Genomic DNA, 18,825 nt, shown 5'->3' with positions numbered 1-18,825 from the left:
TTTGTCTATTCCATATCCATGGGAACATGGCAACAAGGCTGGTCTCTCCCATCCACAACACTATACACGGTCATAATTTATTTCATGAATATAAACATATGTAGGTGTCTGAAACATAAAGGGATGAGTGAAGGAAATAAATTATTTGCCTTTTGGAAACCTTTATATTTGGATAACATACTTGCCTTTAGAAAGAACTGACAGGTGATAACAACCCCCCCAGAAGATGCTGACCTGCAGTGCTGTGTAGCTTCATGCCAATCAGACATTATCTTCCAACGCTGCCTCATGGGTTGGAGAGACACAGAAAATCAAATTTGAAAGCAGAAGACTTGGACTTATCAAATTCCATTTGCTGTCATGAGAAACTATTACCTTATATACCATCATATCTAGAGATTTCAGAGAGAAAGTTTCAAGGCAAATAAAACAAATTTTTAACATTTTATTGATGAACAGCAGAAAAAGCAGCTTTTGTTTATCACACTGCTGGACGTAATATCAATTTGTACACGTGTAAATAAACTTCAGCACATGTTTTCAACATGATAGTCACTGTTCTGAAAATAACTCAGGCATATGGTGCCATAGTCACGGACATCACTCTGAGAAAGGCTGAGGATACTGAACAGTGTGGTGGGAGCAGCAGAGGGATCTGAGGACTGTAAATCCAGCTACAGCCACAGAGTAAATTGTCAGTGGCTATTTTGTGCTGAGCCATCCGTTGCCTTGACTACACTGCCAGCAATAGCTTAAAGATAGCTGGAGTGTGTCTATACAAGCTACACGAAATCATAACTTCTGTGCTCTTCGAAAAGACCAGGATCTGACTTACATTATATAGTAAGCATTGCAGATGGCTTTTTAATACATTTTTCTTCCCGGGAACAATTTCTGTCACCAGGGAACACACAATGCTCTTCAGCCTGTATAACCAGAGGCTCAGTAAACTTCTGTTCCATATCCTGGTGGGCACATCCCGAACTATTTCCTATATCTATATCACAGGTAACTTATCAGAGCCCACGAATGTTGTTGTTCATATTCTCTATTAGCCATCTATGTTACCAGTGCCTTTCTTTAGAGTAGACAGTGGTCTAAAAGAGGATATATGTCTATATATGTATTATTTTTGGTTGAGAGGTGGTCTTGTAACAGAATGAATTACAGATCTGTAGAAGATTTGAAATGGTGCTCCACAGACTGCTTTCCATCTTCTAGAACTTTGGATATGCGCTGCAAAAAAAGAGGAACAGAGTGTCATATGTTAAAGTGACTATTGTATCGGGTTTGGTTATATATATATTAATTATATATATATTAATTATATATATATTAATCAAGCTATGGCTAGAGAAAAAAAAAGACATTGACCAAATTCTGGATATTTTGATTTCTCTATTTTGCAAAACCATAAACCTGTATTTAAACCTGTCCACGATTCCAATCATGCTCTGGAAACATTATACAAATAAATTTTTAGCTTTATTCTGTCCTTTTTCAGACTTGCAAAATGGGATATTTTATCCTCCTTAATTTATATGCTATTTAGGTTTAAGTGTGAGTGGATGAAACCATGCTGAAAAACTGTTACTCCTGGGTCTGAGAAGAACAAGTACGTGACAAATTGAATATAAGTGAAATCCCACAGACTTCAAGTTAATAGGTTGTTCTCGTTCCTACCAGAAAAATACAATTATGAACACACTAAATGCAGATTTTCCTAAATGTTGCTCTATGGTCCCTGAAGGCACTATCTATATTTTTTAAGAGACTGCAGAAACTAATGGATGAAAATAAAACCTATTCACCAGAAAACAAAAACAAAAACAAAAAACAACAAAAAAAGAAAAAAGAAAAAAGAAAAAAATCAACCTTCACTTTGAAAGATCAGCAGAGTTGACATACAAGATATTACAAGTGTCACAGAATACTTATGCAGTATTCAGTAGCTATCAGCATCTGCAATAAATGTCACCCAACTACCTAAAAAAATAGGAAAACTTTAAAACTTTAGAATTTTAATAGCTGCACTGAATACATATCTTTTGCTTTCTGCATTAAATTCAATAGTTTTAATTTTGTGAAATTCTGACATAAATCAGTGAAAGGTTTCCTACTTTAGAGGAGGCAACCTGTTTTAGAAACAGTAATGACTCCAGTATAAGCCAATTTCTACTTTCAAGTGAGCATCTCTGACATCAGAAATGGACTCAACACTGTGCATGTTTTGCCATATATGCTGTGCTTACCTTACTCTGATGATAGTGCTGACTGCCCAATGTAATTAAATAGAACAAGAAATAATTACTTTCCTTTTTTTGCTAATACATGTAATAAAAGCAAATCAGAGAAAATCAGTAGGTCAAATGAGACCTCTTGTGGTACAGATGCAGCACTGCCCATCCGAGCCTTCCTTTTAAACACACAAAGATGTGCATCTGTACTCCAGAAAGCACAGCCATATGCTTCCCCATAGAGCTTTCACTCCTCTCTCTGATGACCAAAGTAAGAGAAAAATTTTAAATTACTTAATTGGCAGGGCAGAGAATTTTTAAAGAGCTACCACCTTCTTCCCCATAAACACACAGAACTTACCATTGTTTTAAATAACTGGTTCACTTTCTTTTTTTTGAAGGTTTTCTTGTCAACATCTGAGGTGGAAGGAAACACTGGTTGACTCAACCTATGTGATGCAATTGTTTCATCAGGGACCACAGGGCTGACGGACAGAGTTAATCCTTAGAACAGAAACATTGGTTGCACAGAAAAAAAAAAAAAAAAAAAGGGGGAGTCAGAGTGTAAGATAAAGCAAAATTCAACATAATAAACGACTGCAATTGCTAGAAAGAAATGAGACATTTTAACTCTAACTATATCCTTAGAATACAAAAATAAGTATTGTTAATGGGGGAACACTAAACTTCATTACAATGAAAATGAATAGTGAAAAAAAACAACACCTGATCTGGTCAGAGAACAAAAACCAGATAAATACATGAAAAAAAAAAATAGTGGGCATGAATCTGTTGTGTTGTGCTAAATGTGTGTTACAGGCATCTGGAAAGACAGGGACAATGAGGGGCATAGATGAAGTGCAGATTAAGAAACAGGATGTACTGTGGAAGTAGTAGGGAGTAAAGGTTATTGATATAAGGTACATTTTCTCTATATGCCCTGGCCTGCAAATTAATTCCACCTCCAGTTAGTTTCCCTTTCTCTATCATGTAACTGTCAGTCTTTTTAGTGGGCAGTTAGGTTATCTTGTTTCTCCTTCCTCTTGCAGTGAGGGAGGCTTATGAGATTCCTCTCTAACATCAAAAGCACAAGTGGAAACCCTGTTATGGGGCAACCTTTGGGGATGTTTATCTGCCAAAGCAGAGCATTGCTTCCTGTTTCAAACACTGCCCTCAGCTGTGAAGGCAGACTGCAGAAGCTCCTGCTCTGCAAGAGACACTACAAAGCAAGGAAGAAGAGTAAACCTTGCCTCTTTCAAGGCAGGGGGAATACCCACACTATACAAGCAAGCAAAATGCAGAGTTCCAGAAGTAACACTTTTAGAATTTTCATGTTAGCACTATGCAACACAGTGTTACCAAGCAGTAGTAGCAGCCCAGCCTCACATGCACAATACGCACTTAAATTGTAATCTCTGTCTCGGAGGCACAGAGCTGTACAGAGAGAGCTACCTGCTCTGCTTGGAGCAAGCCCTTTACTGATATGTTTTCTTAACATAGTAATAAAGAAGTGCAGAACTCTCATCTTATTGTAAGCAGCTTACCTGGGATAGTTGGCATAGAACGACTGACAGAACTCATCTGCTTGAGGACAGATGTTTTCTGAGGTGCCACTACATGTTCTGAGAGGTTGGTGTCACTCATGAACTCATATTTCCTTGACAGCTGTTTAATAAAAAAAAGCTATTAATGATGAACTGAGACATGAGCAACAAAGATCTAAGCAAAATAATAATTTGTGAAAAGCATAAAAGAAAATAATTAATAAACTATCATGCCTAACCAGAGATCTTTATGGGATTGTTTGCTGAGTAAACAATAAAAGTAACTAGAAGCAGTAGAATTGGGTCCACATATAATATTATACATCAGCTAAAAGCATGTAACAATTTTACAGATGATTTATAGTTAGATAAATACCTCTCATTCCACACAGAAATAACATTAGTCTAAAAAAAGCTAGCTAGAAGGGATTCTGTAATGTGGGACTGTGGGGTGGTATTCCTACCATATCTTTGGAAAAATACCATCAGGCAGCTCTGACCATGTTCTGCAAAGTAAAATGAAGTTATGAAAACTTTTTTCCCTATTCCATTAACATACCAGTTTGGCTGCTGTGAGGCTTGTCACTATTTTTCTGAAGTGGAAGAAAACCCTGTAACTCAGTATGTAGTGACATCCCCACATTTAGGTGTACATGTTACCTAATTTAATCAAAAGACACACGTGCTGCTTGTTTTTGTATATTAATGCTCCTCGGAGCATGACTGTGCTATTATTTCTCAATTTTGTATGAGGACATGTAGTATAAGACAAATCATAATGCTCCATAATTTTCTCCCTGTTTCCCCAAAGAATCTACTGAACTCACTTTGCCTTTGATGATTCTTCCAAAAATTTTTGATCAACTGACCTATGCTCTGTGTAATTCAACAATCTGTCATCGCCTGACATTTTAATCTGGATAGGCCTTGTGTATCAAAGGACATCTTTCAAATTTTTTTTATTATTTCTTTTTATACTAAAAGAAGAAAAGTCTCATGAGAATTAAACTACCAACCCTCCCCACCTCCCTCAAAAGCACAATGTAAGTTATAGAAGCCATTCTAATGATCTAGCAGTGCAATGAAAGCAGTCAGATGATCTATGGAGCGAGAGATGCCAGTGCTTCCTAACTTCAGCCTGGCACATTTTAGGAACACTGTTTGCAATCTTGCAATTTCCTAACAGCTGCATGTTCCGTAACAAGGTACAAAATGTACAGGGCTCATCACTTTTGAAATAGCCCTGACTGCAAGGAGCTGCCATGAAATGTCAGCACAGTCAATTGCCTCTCCATGGGAAAGCTAGCTTAACCCTCCCAGTACAGTACTCCATTTTCAGCTAACCAAGCTTCAGAAATTGCAGCTTCAGGGCTATATTATCTGTCATCATAAGCAAGCAGAGATGTTCTGATGTTTCCATTGATTTGTTTCCTCCTCAGCATCTTGCAGGTTTCATTCATGGCAGGGCAGATCGTCTCTGCATCCTGCCTATTTCCTTTACAACAGCTAGAGCTGTATGTGATAGATTTTTCTTTTGCTAAGCAAAGGAGTAATGTCCAATTTTTTATGGATTATAAAATATTACTCTAAATCGGTAACATACACATTTCATGTCAGAGATAGAAATATCAGGTGCTGTCTTCTCATCAGCAAACACCACACTGCTTCTTTTTGTTCTTTTTTTGGACCTTCTCATCTTTACTTCAGGGTGAGGATTAATTTGCAGAGCAGTCTCCTCTGATTCTGCTTTTACTGGCTTTGGTAGCACTACTTCCAGATCAAAGCTGCAGGAGCAAAAGAAAAAAATACAAGTTGCTGAGTGATATTTTAAAAGCCACTGGTATTCTGATGTCATTTCCCCATGAAATATAAATGCAGGTCATCCTTTCCTTTGACTTTCTCTGCAGCCTTGCAAACCGTTGGCGTAAAAGTATATGACGTACTTCAGCTGGCAATTTTAGATACAAATAAGATCCGTTCAGAAGGTATGACATCATCTTAAAATGTTGCAAAGACTGTAAAATATTAACATGGATACAAATACCTTTTTAAAAATTTGTGCATTCGCTGAAGAACTAAACTGAACAGAGTTAAGCTCATATAGCAAGTTAATCTGCAGTGATGATGGTACTGAAAGCAAGACATGCTGTTATGGTTGTTGAAAACGGTGGAACACAGTATTAATATTTATTGTCATGCTTTCAATGCATCCTTCTCTGCATTTCACCATATTGGACAACAATGTACATGCCCAGTTATTAAAAAAAACCCCTCTCTTCCTCTAATTTTTACATTTTAAAAATGCGGCTATTTTTCATTAAACAAACAAAAAATGAAATTGGTGATGGCTTTACTCCCTTTTTGCTGACGTAATTAGCCTATTGAACATGGGGCTGAATTTATTTTACAACATAAAACCGATAAATCAAGTAGTATGTTGAATTTGTTAACCTGTGCTTCCTAAAACCAAATTGGCATCATAAGAATTAAAGAGAGGTGTATGATTCAGCTGCTTAAGTGTAGTTGTCTGGTTCCATAGGAGGCGTCCTGCTGTATTAGAGACATGGGACTAGCAGATATGACACAAATCATGTTTGTGTGCTACACCCTTCTTGAGGCACCTCAAAATGTGTGATACTACACATCTTTGCTAGACAACTCAAAAAGTTTAAGTAGTGTTAAGCAATGAACTGGAAGTCAAATGTGCAAGAATAGAGGGGTATCTTAAGAAGAACCACTTGCAAGTTAGGGTCGTACACCTTTGGACTTCTTACTTTTAAAAACTGAACTACTGAAGAAGGGAGATCAGATGTTTAAAAAAAAAATCACAAACAATGCTCAGTAAGCTCAGTTTCATATGTACTTTGTTTGGGAAGAAGTTCTATGAGCCCAAGGGATCATTTATAAAGTGATCAGAACAATTTGTGGATGAAAAGCTAATCAATACATTTATAACTGTTCTCTCAAACTTAAAAGTCTTCATGTTTCCCAGTGCTGCAGTTAAGAAAGCGTATTAGGCAAAGCATTTTACATTACTACAGGCTTCACTAAAACATTACACCTCCTTACTTGTAAGTTTGTAAAGGTCCTCTTCCTCTCCAATTTTTACAAGCAAAAAGTTGTTAATTAAGTGAAAAGCTGCATAAAGAGACACTTTCAAAACCCACAGATCTTTGCATTTTTAAAATGTCATTTAAATTTTAAAATACTTCTTTCCTGAAAATAAAATGTCACTTTTTTCAATGACAGCTGAGTATATTTCATCTATTAAGGTTGAAATACTGTAGCTTTAAGCCTGGAGGAACTGATAGTTCAGTCAGAAATAATTTTGGCATAGTTTGATGAGACTGCTAGTGGTCTTTATCCTTGAATGTCTTTTTGGTTTGTTTTTTTTTTTTTTTTTAATATTTTATTTTCATCCCATGAAACAGGTTAAAAACCAAGACTGAAAGACTTGTATTGTATTCATGACCAACCTTTCCGAAGCCATTTTGTTTGGAGTACTGCAGTCTGAATTCATTGAAGTCAGTGAAATAACTGATAACTGACGATAGGATCTCAGCATTGATCTTGGCCGTCCTACTCTCTTGTCATCAAAATCTGGCTACAGGGTGGAAAAGAGAAACACCTTCCATCAAACAACTTTGTGTGAACCTCATTCCACACACATACACTAGGTCTTGAAGATAGCACAGATGTTTTAACATTTATCAAGAAATGTTATTTGATAGCATTAATTACCATGATTGTTTCTTCTGTCTGGATACACTCTTACTCTAAGATCTCTCTAACTCAGTGATACAGTGAGTAGCTAAATAAACTACAATTGACATAACTAACACTAAGTTTGAAAAGAAATTAAGAGAAAGTGTCTGGTGATTTTATTTTGTACAGACCTGCAGCAGGCCATGAAAATATTTACTTGGGCAAATAGATTTAGTTAGTCCTTGCTCCGAGACACTAATCATGCTCTGTCTTCAACAGATTCTGCATCTTTATACATCAGTATAGCCTTTTTGAATTACATGCTTGCAAATATTGGACAAAATTAATATTTCCCTAATAGTCAGACAGGAAGACACCAGATCATCACGTAACCATATGGTGCAAAGTTCATATATGCTGCACCATCTCCCTCTGCAAACCTTGAACTGGGTATATTCCACAGTGGAAGGAGAAGAAGGAGATTTCACTCCAGATCTTCTTGAAGAAGATTTAGCTATCATGATGGAAATATTCAGCCTAATGCTGGTGGTTATTTAGGCATTTTAGCCTGGTACAAAGTTAACTGAAACAATCTGACTTACATCCAAATGCTTTCCTGCTACTCTTGTTAATAAGGTAGGGACAAGGATCGCATTTCTTGGCTAACTCTAGAACTGTCTCCTTTCTTCTAGGGTGACTTCTGGGTTCTGAAACTGTGGAGTGCAGTTAGCTCTTTTCTCCTTTACTGTTCAAGTATTTCCTGGCACAAACATGCCTCCCACTAGTTAGCACATCACAATGTCATGATATGAAGCAGGTTTTTGAGAATTGCCCAGTGTGTGCAAGCCGTAAACTAGTTTTCCAGACTACTTCAATTTCTATTCTATGAGCAGGACATGAACACGTTTTTAAAATAATTTCATATTAAAGCACAAGGTTTTGTTCTGATTATCCAGAAAATATAAAAAATTTATGCATAATTTCATATGCCAAATTCCCAAATGCTTTGCTCCTTATGTCATTTCTCACCAAGACTCTGATTTGTAGTTTCAAAAATTATTTTCAAGGGTTTTGCAGAGTTGACATGCAATAAGTTTACATGTCGCTTATCCTTTGAATGGCCAGAATCTTGTAATAAAGACACAGTAACTGCATAACTTTTTTTTTTTTCTTCTTTTCTGTTAATAAAAAAAAGTTTGGGCCAGCCACCAGAGTGAGTCAGACGTGGCAGTAGTGTCATTCACAAAGTACATTCTCTGCTCTTGCAAAATTTTAAATAGGTTGCTTTTTAAAGTGCTGATCTGTAGGGTTGAAGGGTTCAACTGTTAGGCAAATTGTTAATTGTGGATTACAGCTTCTTTATTATTGCAAGAATGGTGGCATAGGATTGAAAATAAGAAAAAGGTACTGAGATAAATATACACAGCACAACATCCAAAATTTAGGTTAGAAACTTGCTACTTTTTCCCCTATAACAGAAGAAATTAATCCTCTTACAAAATCATCAATGCTGAAAGCAACAACATAAAATAATTTCCAAAGCAACTGCTGTTTAATCACAAAAATGAGCCAACATCATTCTTATTAGTCTGCACAAGCTTAGATAGACTGTTTTATTCAAGAATTGTCTGGAGAGTTTGTGTTTGGAAGTTATCCTTCACTTCCCATTTATTTCAGTTTGGTTTCAACTAATATTTAATAGTATTATACACATGACGGGCTTTACTTCACAGCATAGCTGGAAGTGGCTAGCACAGGGAGACATCAATTGCAGATCAAAGCCCTAAACCACTAAGGAAAGTAACAAAGAGGAGAAACATGAAAATTTACTTTTACTTCCTCAATAAGGCAGAAAAGAATTGTAGTATTAATAGACATAATAAAATATTCCAAAACTTCCAGAATGAGTAATATATGATATGTCAGAGAATTGAATCAAAACCTTGACTATAAAACTCAGGTCTTACTCACCTTCAGATGACAAGAAAACCCACAGGCAACAAAAGTTTAGTATGTGCTTTTGTTTAGAAGAACAACATGTGTATTAAGTAAAGACAAAGTGTAGGAGAGTTTAAAAGGAGAGCAATACCAATTCTCTGACTCCATATTGTTTTTCCACTTTAACTTTTAAATGCTTGAAACATTCCTCCATACGGTCATGGAAAGGACGAAGATTATCAGAAACTCTTCTTTCATGAATTTTAATTCCAGCCCCGAGGAAAGGTATCTTGAAGAGGGGGGAAAAAAAGAAGAAAGAAAGTGAGAATATTAAACTGGATCTGACAACCCCTCTAACGCCACGTGTATAGTGTTAAGTCAACTCCAAAACTTTTACTGTGATTAGCAGATAGATTTGTCAGCTGATCTCAGCTTTTAGAAGCAAGTACAAAATGGAAAGTGCTCTTGAAAAATGAGTTGCTCAGTAAATTTTTGAAGAATATTGGCTGCCTCATAGTGACTGTTTTCTCTCTTCTATGTATTTTAATGATAATCCCTTAGGAGATTAAACACACCATGTGAGAGTTTAAAAAATTCTTAAGACTAGTAGTCCACCTGCTTATAAAGGTGCCTGCCATAGTTTACAAGAAAGAAGGTATGGATGAAAAAATAGCCAAGTGGATTCCAGGCAAGTGGTTTCAAACTCCTCTTTCAAAAAGAGGATTAAGTGACTGGGAAAGGTTTAAATCAATCTACTGGGGGCTTAATCATGGGATCACAATTATTGCAGCAATTTACTGTGTTAATGCATGATTACTGAAGGTCACCTCTTCCCTTCTCCTCAATTTCACTCTGTAGACTGTCTCTGTATTCCCCACATCAAGAAAAATTCAGTAAGATAATGCTTCAATACAAAAATGAACAACTGAAGCCATGAACAGAACTGAAGCAGCTTGAATGAACCAGACTGACATTGCTCAATTCTACCCCTTTTTTGCTTTTCTGTTTTGCTTTTCCTCCTTTAGACTGGGGTCACTGACAAGTAACCAAAAGAGTTAAGATCTCTCAAGATTCTTCCTTCTAGAATTGAAAGAAGGTACATATATATAGTTTTTAAAAAGGTGGGAAGACAACGACAACAGGGAAGCAGAAAGAAAGTGTAGATACCTATTCCCTTGAGAACACCTGATAAAAAGGTTAGGAAAATATCATTAAATACCTCCCTCCACTTGAATTTCTTAAAAAATCCTTCTCTTTTGTCAGAAGGAATGGCTTGCTTACCAAATTAAAAAAAACATATGATAGTAATGCTAACTTTCTAACACCTTTTCTCTACAGAGCTTTTGTTATTTTTCTGCTGTCATCTTTACTGTTATATTAGTGTAATAATATCCAGTGTAAAAGCAAACAAAACAAATCATCGTCAAAGAAAATGGACAGCACACTTCGACATGCTGTTTAATTAATAATAAACATATTCACAAAGAGAAATTTTGTAGTGCTTATTTTTAAAATATAAAGGCATTTCATTACTCTTTAGTCTTTGAAGATGGTGATTTATGAGTTTTGTGCAACATGCTTTTAGCTACCCTTCTGCTAGTAACCTTTTCTAACTGCCTGACCATTGACTTTTAGCTATTTTGCATCAATGTTTGGAGAATTTTTGTAAAATCCACTTAGATTCCCTGCTTCCTCTTTGTGTTCTGATTGTATACATACTATTAATATTCTATATATCTGTCCCCCATTGACCTGATCATATTTTATGGAAGTTCTATTTCAATATAGTTTTTAAAAACATGGTATTAAAGATCATCTATTACAGACAAAACTGTTTATCTGCTTTAGAGGGATATACAGGGATAGATATAAATTACTACTTATTTCCTAACACCTGATGGTATTACTGTCAATTTATACCACTACATCCAATGAGTACTTCTGATGGCCAGAAAGCAACCCTATACAGAGCCCATGGTGGGCAATGATACAGGAGAAAGCTGTAAAGGTTGGTGACTCAAACTACTAACCAAACTGAGATGAATCAAAATGAAACAGGTAGAAAGTTCAAAAACATTAAGGAAATGGCAGCAAAAACCAAAAATCCATTAAAACTACTTGGAATATTCATTTCAAGGCTGAGAGAGGAATAAATGGTTCATTCTTCTTGTTTCCCATCTACAAAACACACAGAATCATAGAATCATCAAATAATTTAGGTTGGAAGGGACCTTTAAAGATCATCTAGTCCCACCCCCTGCCACGGGCAGGGACACCTTCCACCAGCCCAGGTTGCTCACAGCCCCGTCCAACCTGGCCTTGAACCCTGCCAGGGAGGGGGCAGCCACAGCTTCTCTGGGAAACCTGTGCCAGGGCCTCCCCACCCTCACAGGGAAGAATTTCTTCCTCATATCTAATCTAAATCTACCCCTCTGTCAGTTTAAAACCATTACCCCTCATCCTATCCCTAGCCCCCCTGATAACAGGTCCCTCCCCATCTTTCCTGTAGCTCCTTTAAGTACTGGGAGGCCACTCTAAGGTCTCCTCGGACCCTTCTCTTCTCCAGCTGAACCCCCCAACTCTCTCAGCCTGCCCTCACAGGGGGGTGCTCCAGCCCCTGAGCATCCTCGTGGCCTCCTCTGGCCCCACTCGAGCAGGTCCGTGTGCTTCTGCTGTTGGTGCCCCAGAGCTGGACCCAGCCCTGCAGGGGGGTCTCACGAGAGCGGAGCAGAGGGGGAGAATCCCCTCCCTCGCCCTGCTGCCCACACTGCTCTGGGTGCAGCCCAGGATACTGTAGCCCTCTCACAAGTATAGCATAAAATTAAATCAATGAGGAAGAATTTTTCAGTGAGTTAGTACAAAGATCGAGACATGGAACATGATGAGAAACATCTTGAGTTATTCACTTCTGATAATAAAATTCTAGATTAACTCGTACTATTTCATAATGCCCGTCTTGAAAGGGACATCACTATATTATGCCTTGATATAGCAATTACTATGCCAATTCATTTGCACACTAAACAGTTCTTTCTCACTTAAATCATCTACATTTCAGAGGACTAGATAATGCAAATAGAATTTATAATTTCTGAGGTCATGTTTTTCTTCCGCCCATTATCATAACAAATGCTTAGGTCAATGACAAGATTTTTTTTATGCTACTACCTCCTGTAGGTGCATTTTCCTCTCTGAGGACAAAAGGGTTCTGCAGGTTGGTTGGCTTATCATATGTACAATGAAAATAAAAAAAACCCAAATAACCTCAGTGCTGCCAGTATGGGCAGAATATTCAGTTCTCCCCTGGAGATTTAGCTTAAAAATCTTTACTAATGGTCTGCCATGTTATTTGTCACACAAATGACATACAGCAGCAATCTTGAAGGGTCACTGAGCATGAAAATAACTTTGTAAGCAAGTAGAATTCCATTAAGACTTCTAAGGCAAAAAAACCCCAACCAACAAACAACAATGACAAACACACACCTCTAGGAAAGAGTTAATTCCCAGGAGAATTTCTGACATTTGCAAATGCTTGTTTTCCCAGCAATTCATGAAGTCCTTGTGACATTTGTCATGCTCTCAGTTTTGTCTCCAGGAACACAATCTGAGTTTTAACCATAAATGTAGTCCACTATATATGGGTTTTGATAAACCATTCCAATTGATGTGTTCTACAAAGTACTTTTCTGATCTATTGCTTTCCCTAGGACATAAGGAGATACATGGGTAATTCCCTTTATTCTGGTAGCATTTCACCTGACTCTTAAAGGACGCTGCAATGATGACACTCCTCAGGAAATACAATGTGTTTTTTGTAATTAAGCAGTTTCTCCAGTTTAGGCACAAATTTTAAAAACCCTGAAGGACAGTGTGGTGGTGTAGGCCCTGCTGGGACTGGAGACCACGGCCCCTCCCCCACCCTCGGACACAAGTGGGGCACAAACCCCGGGTTAAAATAAGAAGAAATTTAATACAACAGTGTGATAAACAATCTGAACAACAACAGTAGCAGTGGTAACAACAATAAAAAACACTAACAGTAAACAAGACAAAAGATATACAGAGAAATACCGCAATGGTTACAGACAGCCCTGTGCTTCCCGCGACCAAAGCCACAAAGGAAAAAGTTTCTGCGCTGCTGCACCCGGACCTGAGGTCAGCATGGTATGAATAACCCGGCTGGAGATCCCTTCCCCCTCTCTGCTGGGGAAACCTAACCCTATCCTAGCTGAACCAGGACAGACAGGATCACTTAGATCCCCAAGAATGTTTTATCAATCACATGCCACACCAGAGGGTAAGGAATTATCTATGCTACGCTGTTCTGTCAGTGATATTAGTGGGTTAGTAATAGAATACCTGCTTCCCGTTAGGAACATTAAAATTGAAGGACCTGAAGTCCTTTTTCCTACTTAAGGGAAACTATTAATATCTAAATAGGATAACAAATAGATAGTCTTTTTACAACTATACAGACTCTAAAACATTTAGACTAAAAGAGAATATTTTACTATGTATCCCTTTTCAAAAAAGTGCTATGAATTCACCACAGAAATAGGCAGGAAGTTTGTAACAAGAATCTTCTCATTCTTCTACCCTACCCTGCTCTGGGGAAACAGTAAAAAAAAAATCCCAAACCCAAACTGCCCCCCCCCCAAACCCCAGTAAAAATAACACAGTCATCTAAATGCTATGTTCTCCTGCTAACATAGATCAGAAAAAAGGAGTATCTGTTGAAGGCTCAGATGACTGCTGTCAATAAGAAATTACCTGCCAAGCAATTAGATCTTTGAGTCTGTTCAGCTTTTCTTGATCCTCTGGATGATCTCTGATATATTCTTCTGTAAAGAAAGCCTTAGACAAAAAAAAAAAAAAAAAAAAAAAAAAAGTCCATGATTTCAACAGGTAAAGAAATCAGTGATTACTCCAGCTGGTGACCATAATATTGGTCATCACATAAGAGAGACATACACATGCTCCTTAACCAGATGCTGCTAGTGGTAATTCCTTATATCAGTTGAGAACTGAAGTGCTTTTTTTTGTTAAAAGGTATTCAGTTTGTATCCAACACTTCTGAGTTTGAGACCTTTACTACAAAACCCAATTATTGTTTGTTTTATTAAGCTTGCACTGAAAACAAAAAGGCACAGATTTGGAGTATTATTATTTACATTGATAAATGATCATTGTATTCAAGTACCCTACTTACTGACATTAGCCAGTGCTATACAATACAGAAAATTAACTCTTTCATAGCTAAACAGAGCCAGATATTGCATACACACTGCCTTTTGCTGCCCAAAGATTTTATCTGTCAGGTACATAAGAAGAATGTAGCTATTTTCCATAACTGCCAAATATCTAAACATATGATACTTTAGGACTAACACAGCATGAGTCATACTCCTCCAGAATATGTCATGCTTACTACATATAATTTATGTGTGTACATATTCAGCATCTTTTCAGCAGCATTTGAGTCCATCTGACATGCTGAGCCTACTGAGCATGGCACATGCTTTTCATCAGGAAATGGCAGCCAGAAATAATAGAGCTCTACAGCTGTGGGGTAACCCCACATTCATGTTCATCCAAAAGGTTAATAATTAATTATTTAGAATTCAAATTTCTAGGAGTTTTTAATATTCCTGCTTTCTCTCCTGTCCTGCCTTCACAAGGTAGCTTAGGGACAAGTTTTCTACAGTTCAGTTCCTCATGACATCCATTTTCCATGTATTGCCAGAACAGTTTTTATTTGTACTCCCATTTTTTAACAAGAAACCCTGCTATGTAGAATGGCTGCAGCTACTGAGAAAATCTGATGATGGTTGAATCAATAACCTACATCTAAATGCTCCAGACCTACTGTAGGATAAACTTAATTCATTTATTTCAGACCAAATCCTTTGATGTGAGAGCCTATTTCATTACAAAAGGGGTATCTTGTCTCACAGATATATGAAAACACTCATAGCTGCAACTAATATTGAACTTCAGTTACTCTAGTTCGCTAGTTTCTGCTTTCAAAGACAGATGTGACCAGGATATGAGGTTCTCTTAATCAGTGTAGTTACGGCTTTCATATTCCCAGCCCACATTCCACTGTCTCTTTCAATAAAGTATGTAGGAGGATTATGAAATACTGTAACTGAATATGTTCTTTGCATTGACTTAAAAGCTCTCACCTTCTCATATTTAGCAAAGCCACCCATAACAGCAGGATCAACAATTCCATTCAGAAGCATAGAAAGTGGATTAATAGGAAGGTTCTCATCACTCTGGTATTGGTTAATCATCATCAAAATTTTTTCATTCGTTGTGGACATAGTCTCAATGGCATTTTCTAAAGGACTAATTGTAGTCTATAAAGAAACAAAAGATTTCTAAACTTTATAAAGAGATAAAAAGGCATTTGGGATTTTATAAAACACGTATATGAACAACATTCTTAAAATTCCGCAAACGTACAGAGATTTGTTCAATTCTCTTAGGACTCGGTCCTCAAACTGTAAGATGTAAGATATATTGATCCCAGCAGTACAAAGATAAACGGTAATAGTAACAGTTTTGTACATGAGGATTCATACAGATACATGTTTTATGGGTTCTTAGCATGTTAATACACACCTGTGACATGGAGACAACCTCAAACCATCGTAAAATTCCAGGAAGTTTGTATGCTGTAACAAATGATGTTCTCTCAATCCACATAGACTATTAAAAAAATAGCAGAGAGAAAATGATACTTCAGGACTTAAAGTTTAATCTTTTCTGCCTTGTGAAATGTCAGAGTGAAAAGAATGTAGATGGAAAACATATGCACATTTTTGCATAAAAGGACACTGCAAAATGAATCTAGCACAGCAATTTGCACAAATCATTTTTCTGATTTCCGATTAGTTCTTCAGGCACTAAGCCCACACAAAGCAGAGGAAAAAGAAAATTACCCTTGAATCTTTTAGTATCTATTCCTATTTTTGCCATTATAGATTGAATGACTGTGACTAAATGACATACTGTCACCTCTACCTAGATTATGCTTCCTCACTCCAATTTCAAAACATCTTTCAGAGGATCGTAGGATGGTTTGGGTTGGAAGGGACCTTAACCATCATCTAGTTTCACCCCCCTGCCACGGGCAGGGACACCTTCCACCAGCTCAGGTTGCTCACAGCCCCGTCCAACCTGGCCTTGAACCCTGCCAGGGAGGGGGCAGCCACAGCTTCTCTGGGAAACCTGTGCCAGGGCCTCCCCACCCTCACAGGGAAGAATTTCTTCCTCATATCTAATCTAAATCTACCCCTCTGTCAGTTTAAAACCATTACCCCTCATCCTATCCCTAGCCCCCCTGATAACAGGTCCCTCCCCATCTTTCCTGTAGCTCCTTTAAGTACTGGGAGGCCACTCTAAGGTCTCCTCGGACCCTTCTCTTCTCCAGCTGAACCCCCCAACTCTCTCAGCCTGCCCTCACAGGGGGGTGCTCCAGCCCCTGAGCATCCTCGTGGCCTCCTCTGGCCCCACTCGAGCAGGTCCGTGTGCTTCTGCTGTTGGTGCCCCAGAGCTGGACCCAGCCCTGCAGGGGGGTCTCACGAGAGCGGAGCAGAGGGGGAGAATCCCCTCCCTCGCCCTGCTGCCCACACTGCTCTGGGTGCAGCCCAGGATACTGTAGCCCTCTCACAAGTATAGCATAAAATTAAATCAATGAGGAAGAATTTTTCAGTGAGTTAGTACAAAGATCGAGACATGGAACATGATGAGAAATATCTTGAGTTATTCACTTCTGATAATAAAATTCTAGATTAACTCGTACTATTTCATAATGCCCGTCTTGAAAGGGACATCACTATATTATGCCTTGATATAGCAATTACTATGCCAATTCATTTGCACACTAAACAGTTCTTTCTCACTTAAATCATCTACATTTCAGAGGACTAGATAATGCAAATAGAATTTATAATTTCTGAGGTCATGTTTTTCTTCCGCCCATTATCATAACAAATGCTTAGGTCAATGACAAGATTTTTTTTATGCTACTACCTCCTGTAGGTGCATTTTCCTCTCTGAGGACAAAAGGGTTCTGCAGGTTGGTTGGCTTATCATATGTACAATGAAAATAAAAAAAACCCAAATAACCTCAGTGCTGCCAGTATGGGCAGAATATTCAGTTCTCCCCTGGAGATTTAGCTTAAAAATCTTTACTAATGGTCTGCCATGTTATTTGTCACACAAATGACATACAGCAGCAATCTTGAAGGGTCACTGAGCATGAAAATAACTTTGTAAGCAAGTAGAATTCCATTAAGACTTCTAAGGCAAAAAAACTCCAACCAACAAACAACAATGACAAACACACACCTCTAGGAAAGAGTTAATTCCCAGGAGAATTTCTGACATTTGCAAATGCTTGTTTTCCCAGCAATTCATGAAGTCCTTGTGACATTTGTCATGCTCTCAGTTTTGTCTCCAGGAACACAATCTGAGTTTTAACCATAAATGTAGTCCACTATATATGGGTTTTGATAAACCATTCCAATTGATGTGTTCTACAAAGTACTTTTCTGATCTATTGCTTTCCCTAGGACATAAGGAGATACATGGGTAATTCCCTTTATTCTGGTAGCATTTCACCTGACTCTTAAAGGACGCTGCAATGGTGACACTCCTCAGGAAATACAATGTGTTTTTTGTAATTAAGCAGTTTCTCCAGTTTAGGCACAAATTTTAAAAACCCTGAAGGACAGTGTGGTGGTGTAGGCCCTGCTGGGACTGGAGACCACGGCCCCTCCCCCACCCTCGGACACAAGTGGGGCACAAACCCCGGGTTAAAATAAGAAGAAATTTAATACAACAGTGTGATAAACAATCTGAACAACAACAGTAGCAGTGGTAACAACAATAAAAAACACTAACAGTAAACAAGACAAAAGATATACAGAGAAATACCGCAATGGTTACAGACAGCCCCGTGCTTCCCGCGACCAAAGCCACAAAGGAAAAAGTTTCTGCGCTGCTGCACCCGGACCTGAGGTCAGCATGGTATGAATAACCCGGCTGGAGATCCCTTCCCCCTCTCTGCTGGGGAAACCTAACCCTATCCTAGCTGAACCAGGACAGACAGGATCACTTAGATCCCCAAGAATGTTTTATCAATCACATGCCACACCAGAGGGTAAGGAATTATCTATGCTACGCTGTTCTGTCAGTGATATTAGTGGGTTAGTAATAGAATACCTGCTTCCCGTTAGGAACATTAAAATTGAAGGACCTGAAGTCCTTTTTCCTACTTAAGGGAAACTATTAATATCTAAATAGGATAACAAATAGATAGTCTTTTTACAACTATACAGACTCTAAAACATTTAGACTAAAAGAGAATATTTTACTATGTATCCCTT

General features: G+C 37.9%; 1 protein-coding gene across 1 annotated transcript in view; it reads right to left on the bottom strand.

Moving 5' to 3' along the window:
• Positions 1-477: 477 nt before the first annotated feature.
• The window catches only part of DOCK2 (dedicator of cytokinesis 2), a 210,318-nt gene continuing 191,970 nt past the window's right edge, over positions 478-18,825 (bottom strand). The window contains exons 44-52 of the mRNA XM_026858304.1: positions 16,055-16,141; positions 15,613-15,789; positions 14,198-14,281; positions 9,576-9,713; positions 7,258-7,385; positions 5,385-5,565; positions 3,782-3,902; positions 2,599-2,741; positions 478-1,236 (exon numbers count right to left, since the gene is read on the bottom strand). Coding sequence (XP_026714105.1) covers positions 1,165-1,236; positions 2,599-2,741; positions 3,782-3,902; positions 5,385-5,565; positions 7,258-7,385; positions 9,576-9,713; positions 14,198-14,281; positions 15,613-15,789; positions 16,055-16,141 — 1,131 coding nt within the window. The 3' untranslated portion in view covers positions 478-1,164. The remainder of the gene's footprint in view (positions 1,237-2,598; positions 2,742-3,781; positions 3,903-5,384; positions 5,566-7,257; positions 7,386-9,575; positions 9,714-14,197; positions 14,282-15,612; positions 15,790-16,054; positions 16,142-18,825) is intronic.

Source organism: Athene cunicularia (genome assembly GCF_003259725.1).
Source record: "Athene cunicularia isolate RWA chromosome 13 unlocalized genomic scaffold, athCun1 chr13_part1, whole genome shotgun sequence".
Lineage (NCBI taxonomy): Eukaryota > Metazoa > Chordata > Aves > Strigiformes > Strigidae > Athene > Athene cunicularia.
The sequence above is the reverse complement of the archived record's forward strand: the minus strand, read 5'-3'. Positions and strand labels throughout refer to the sequence as shown.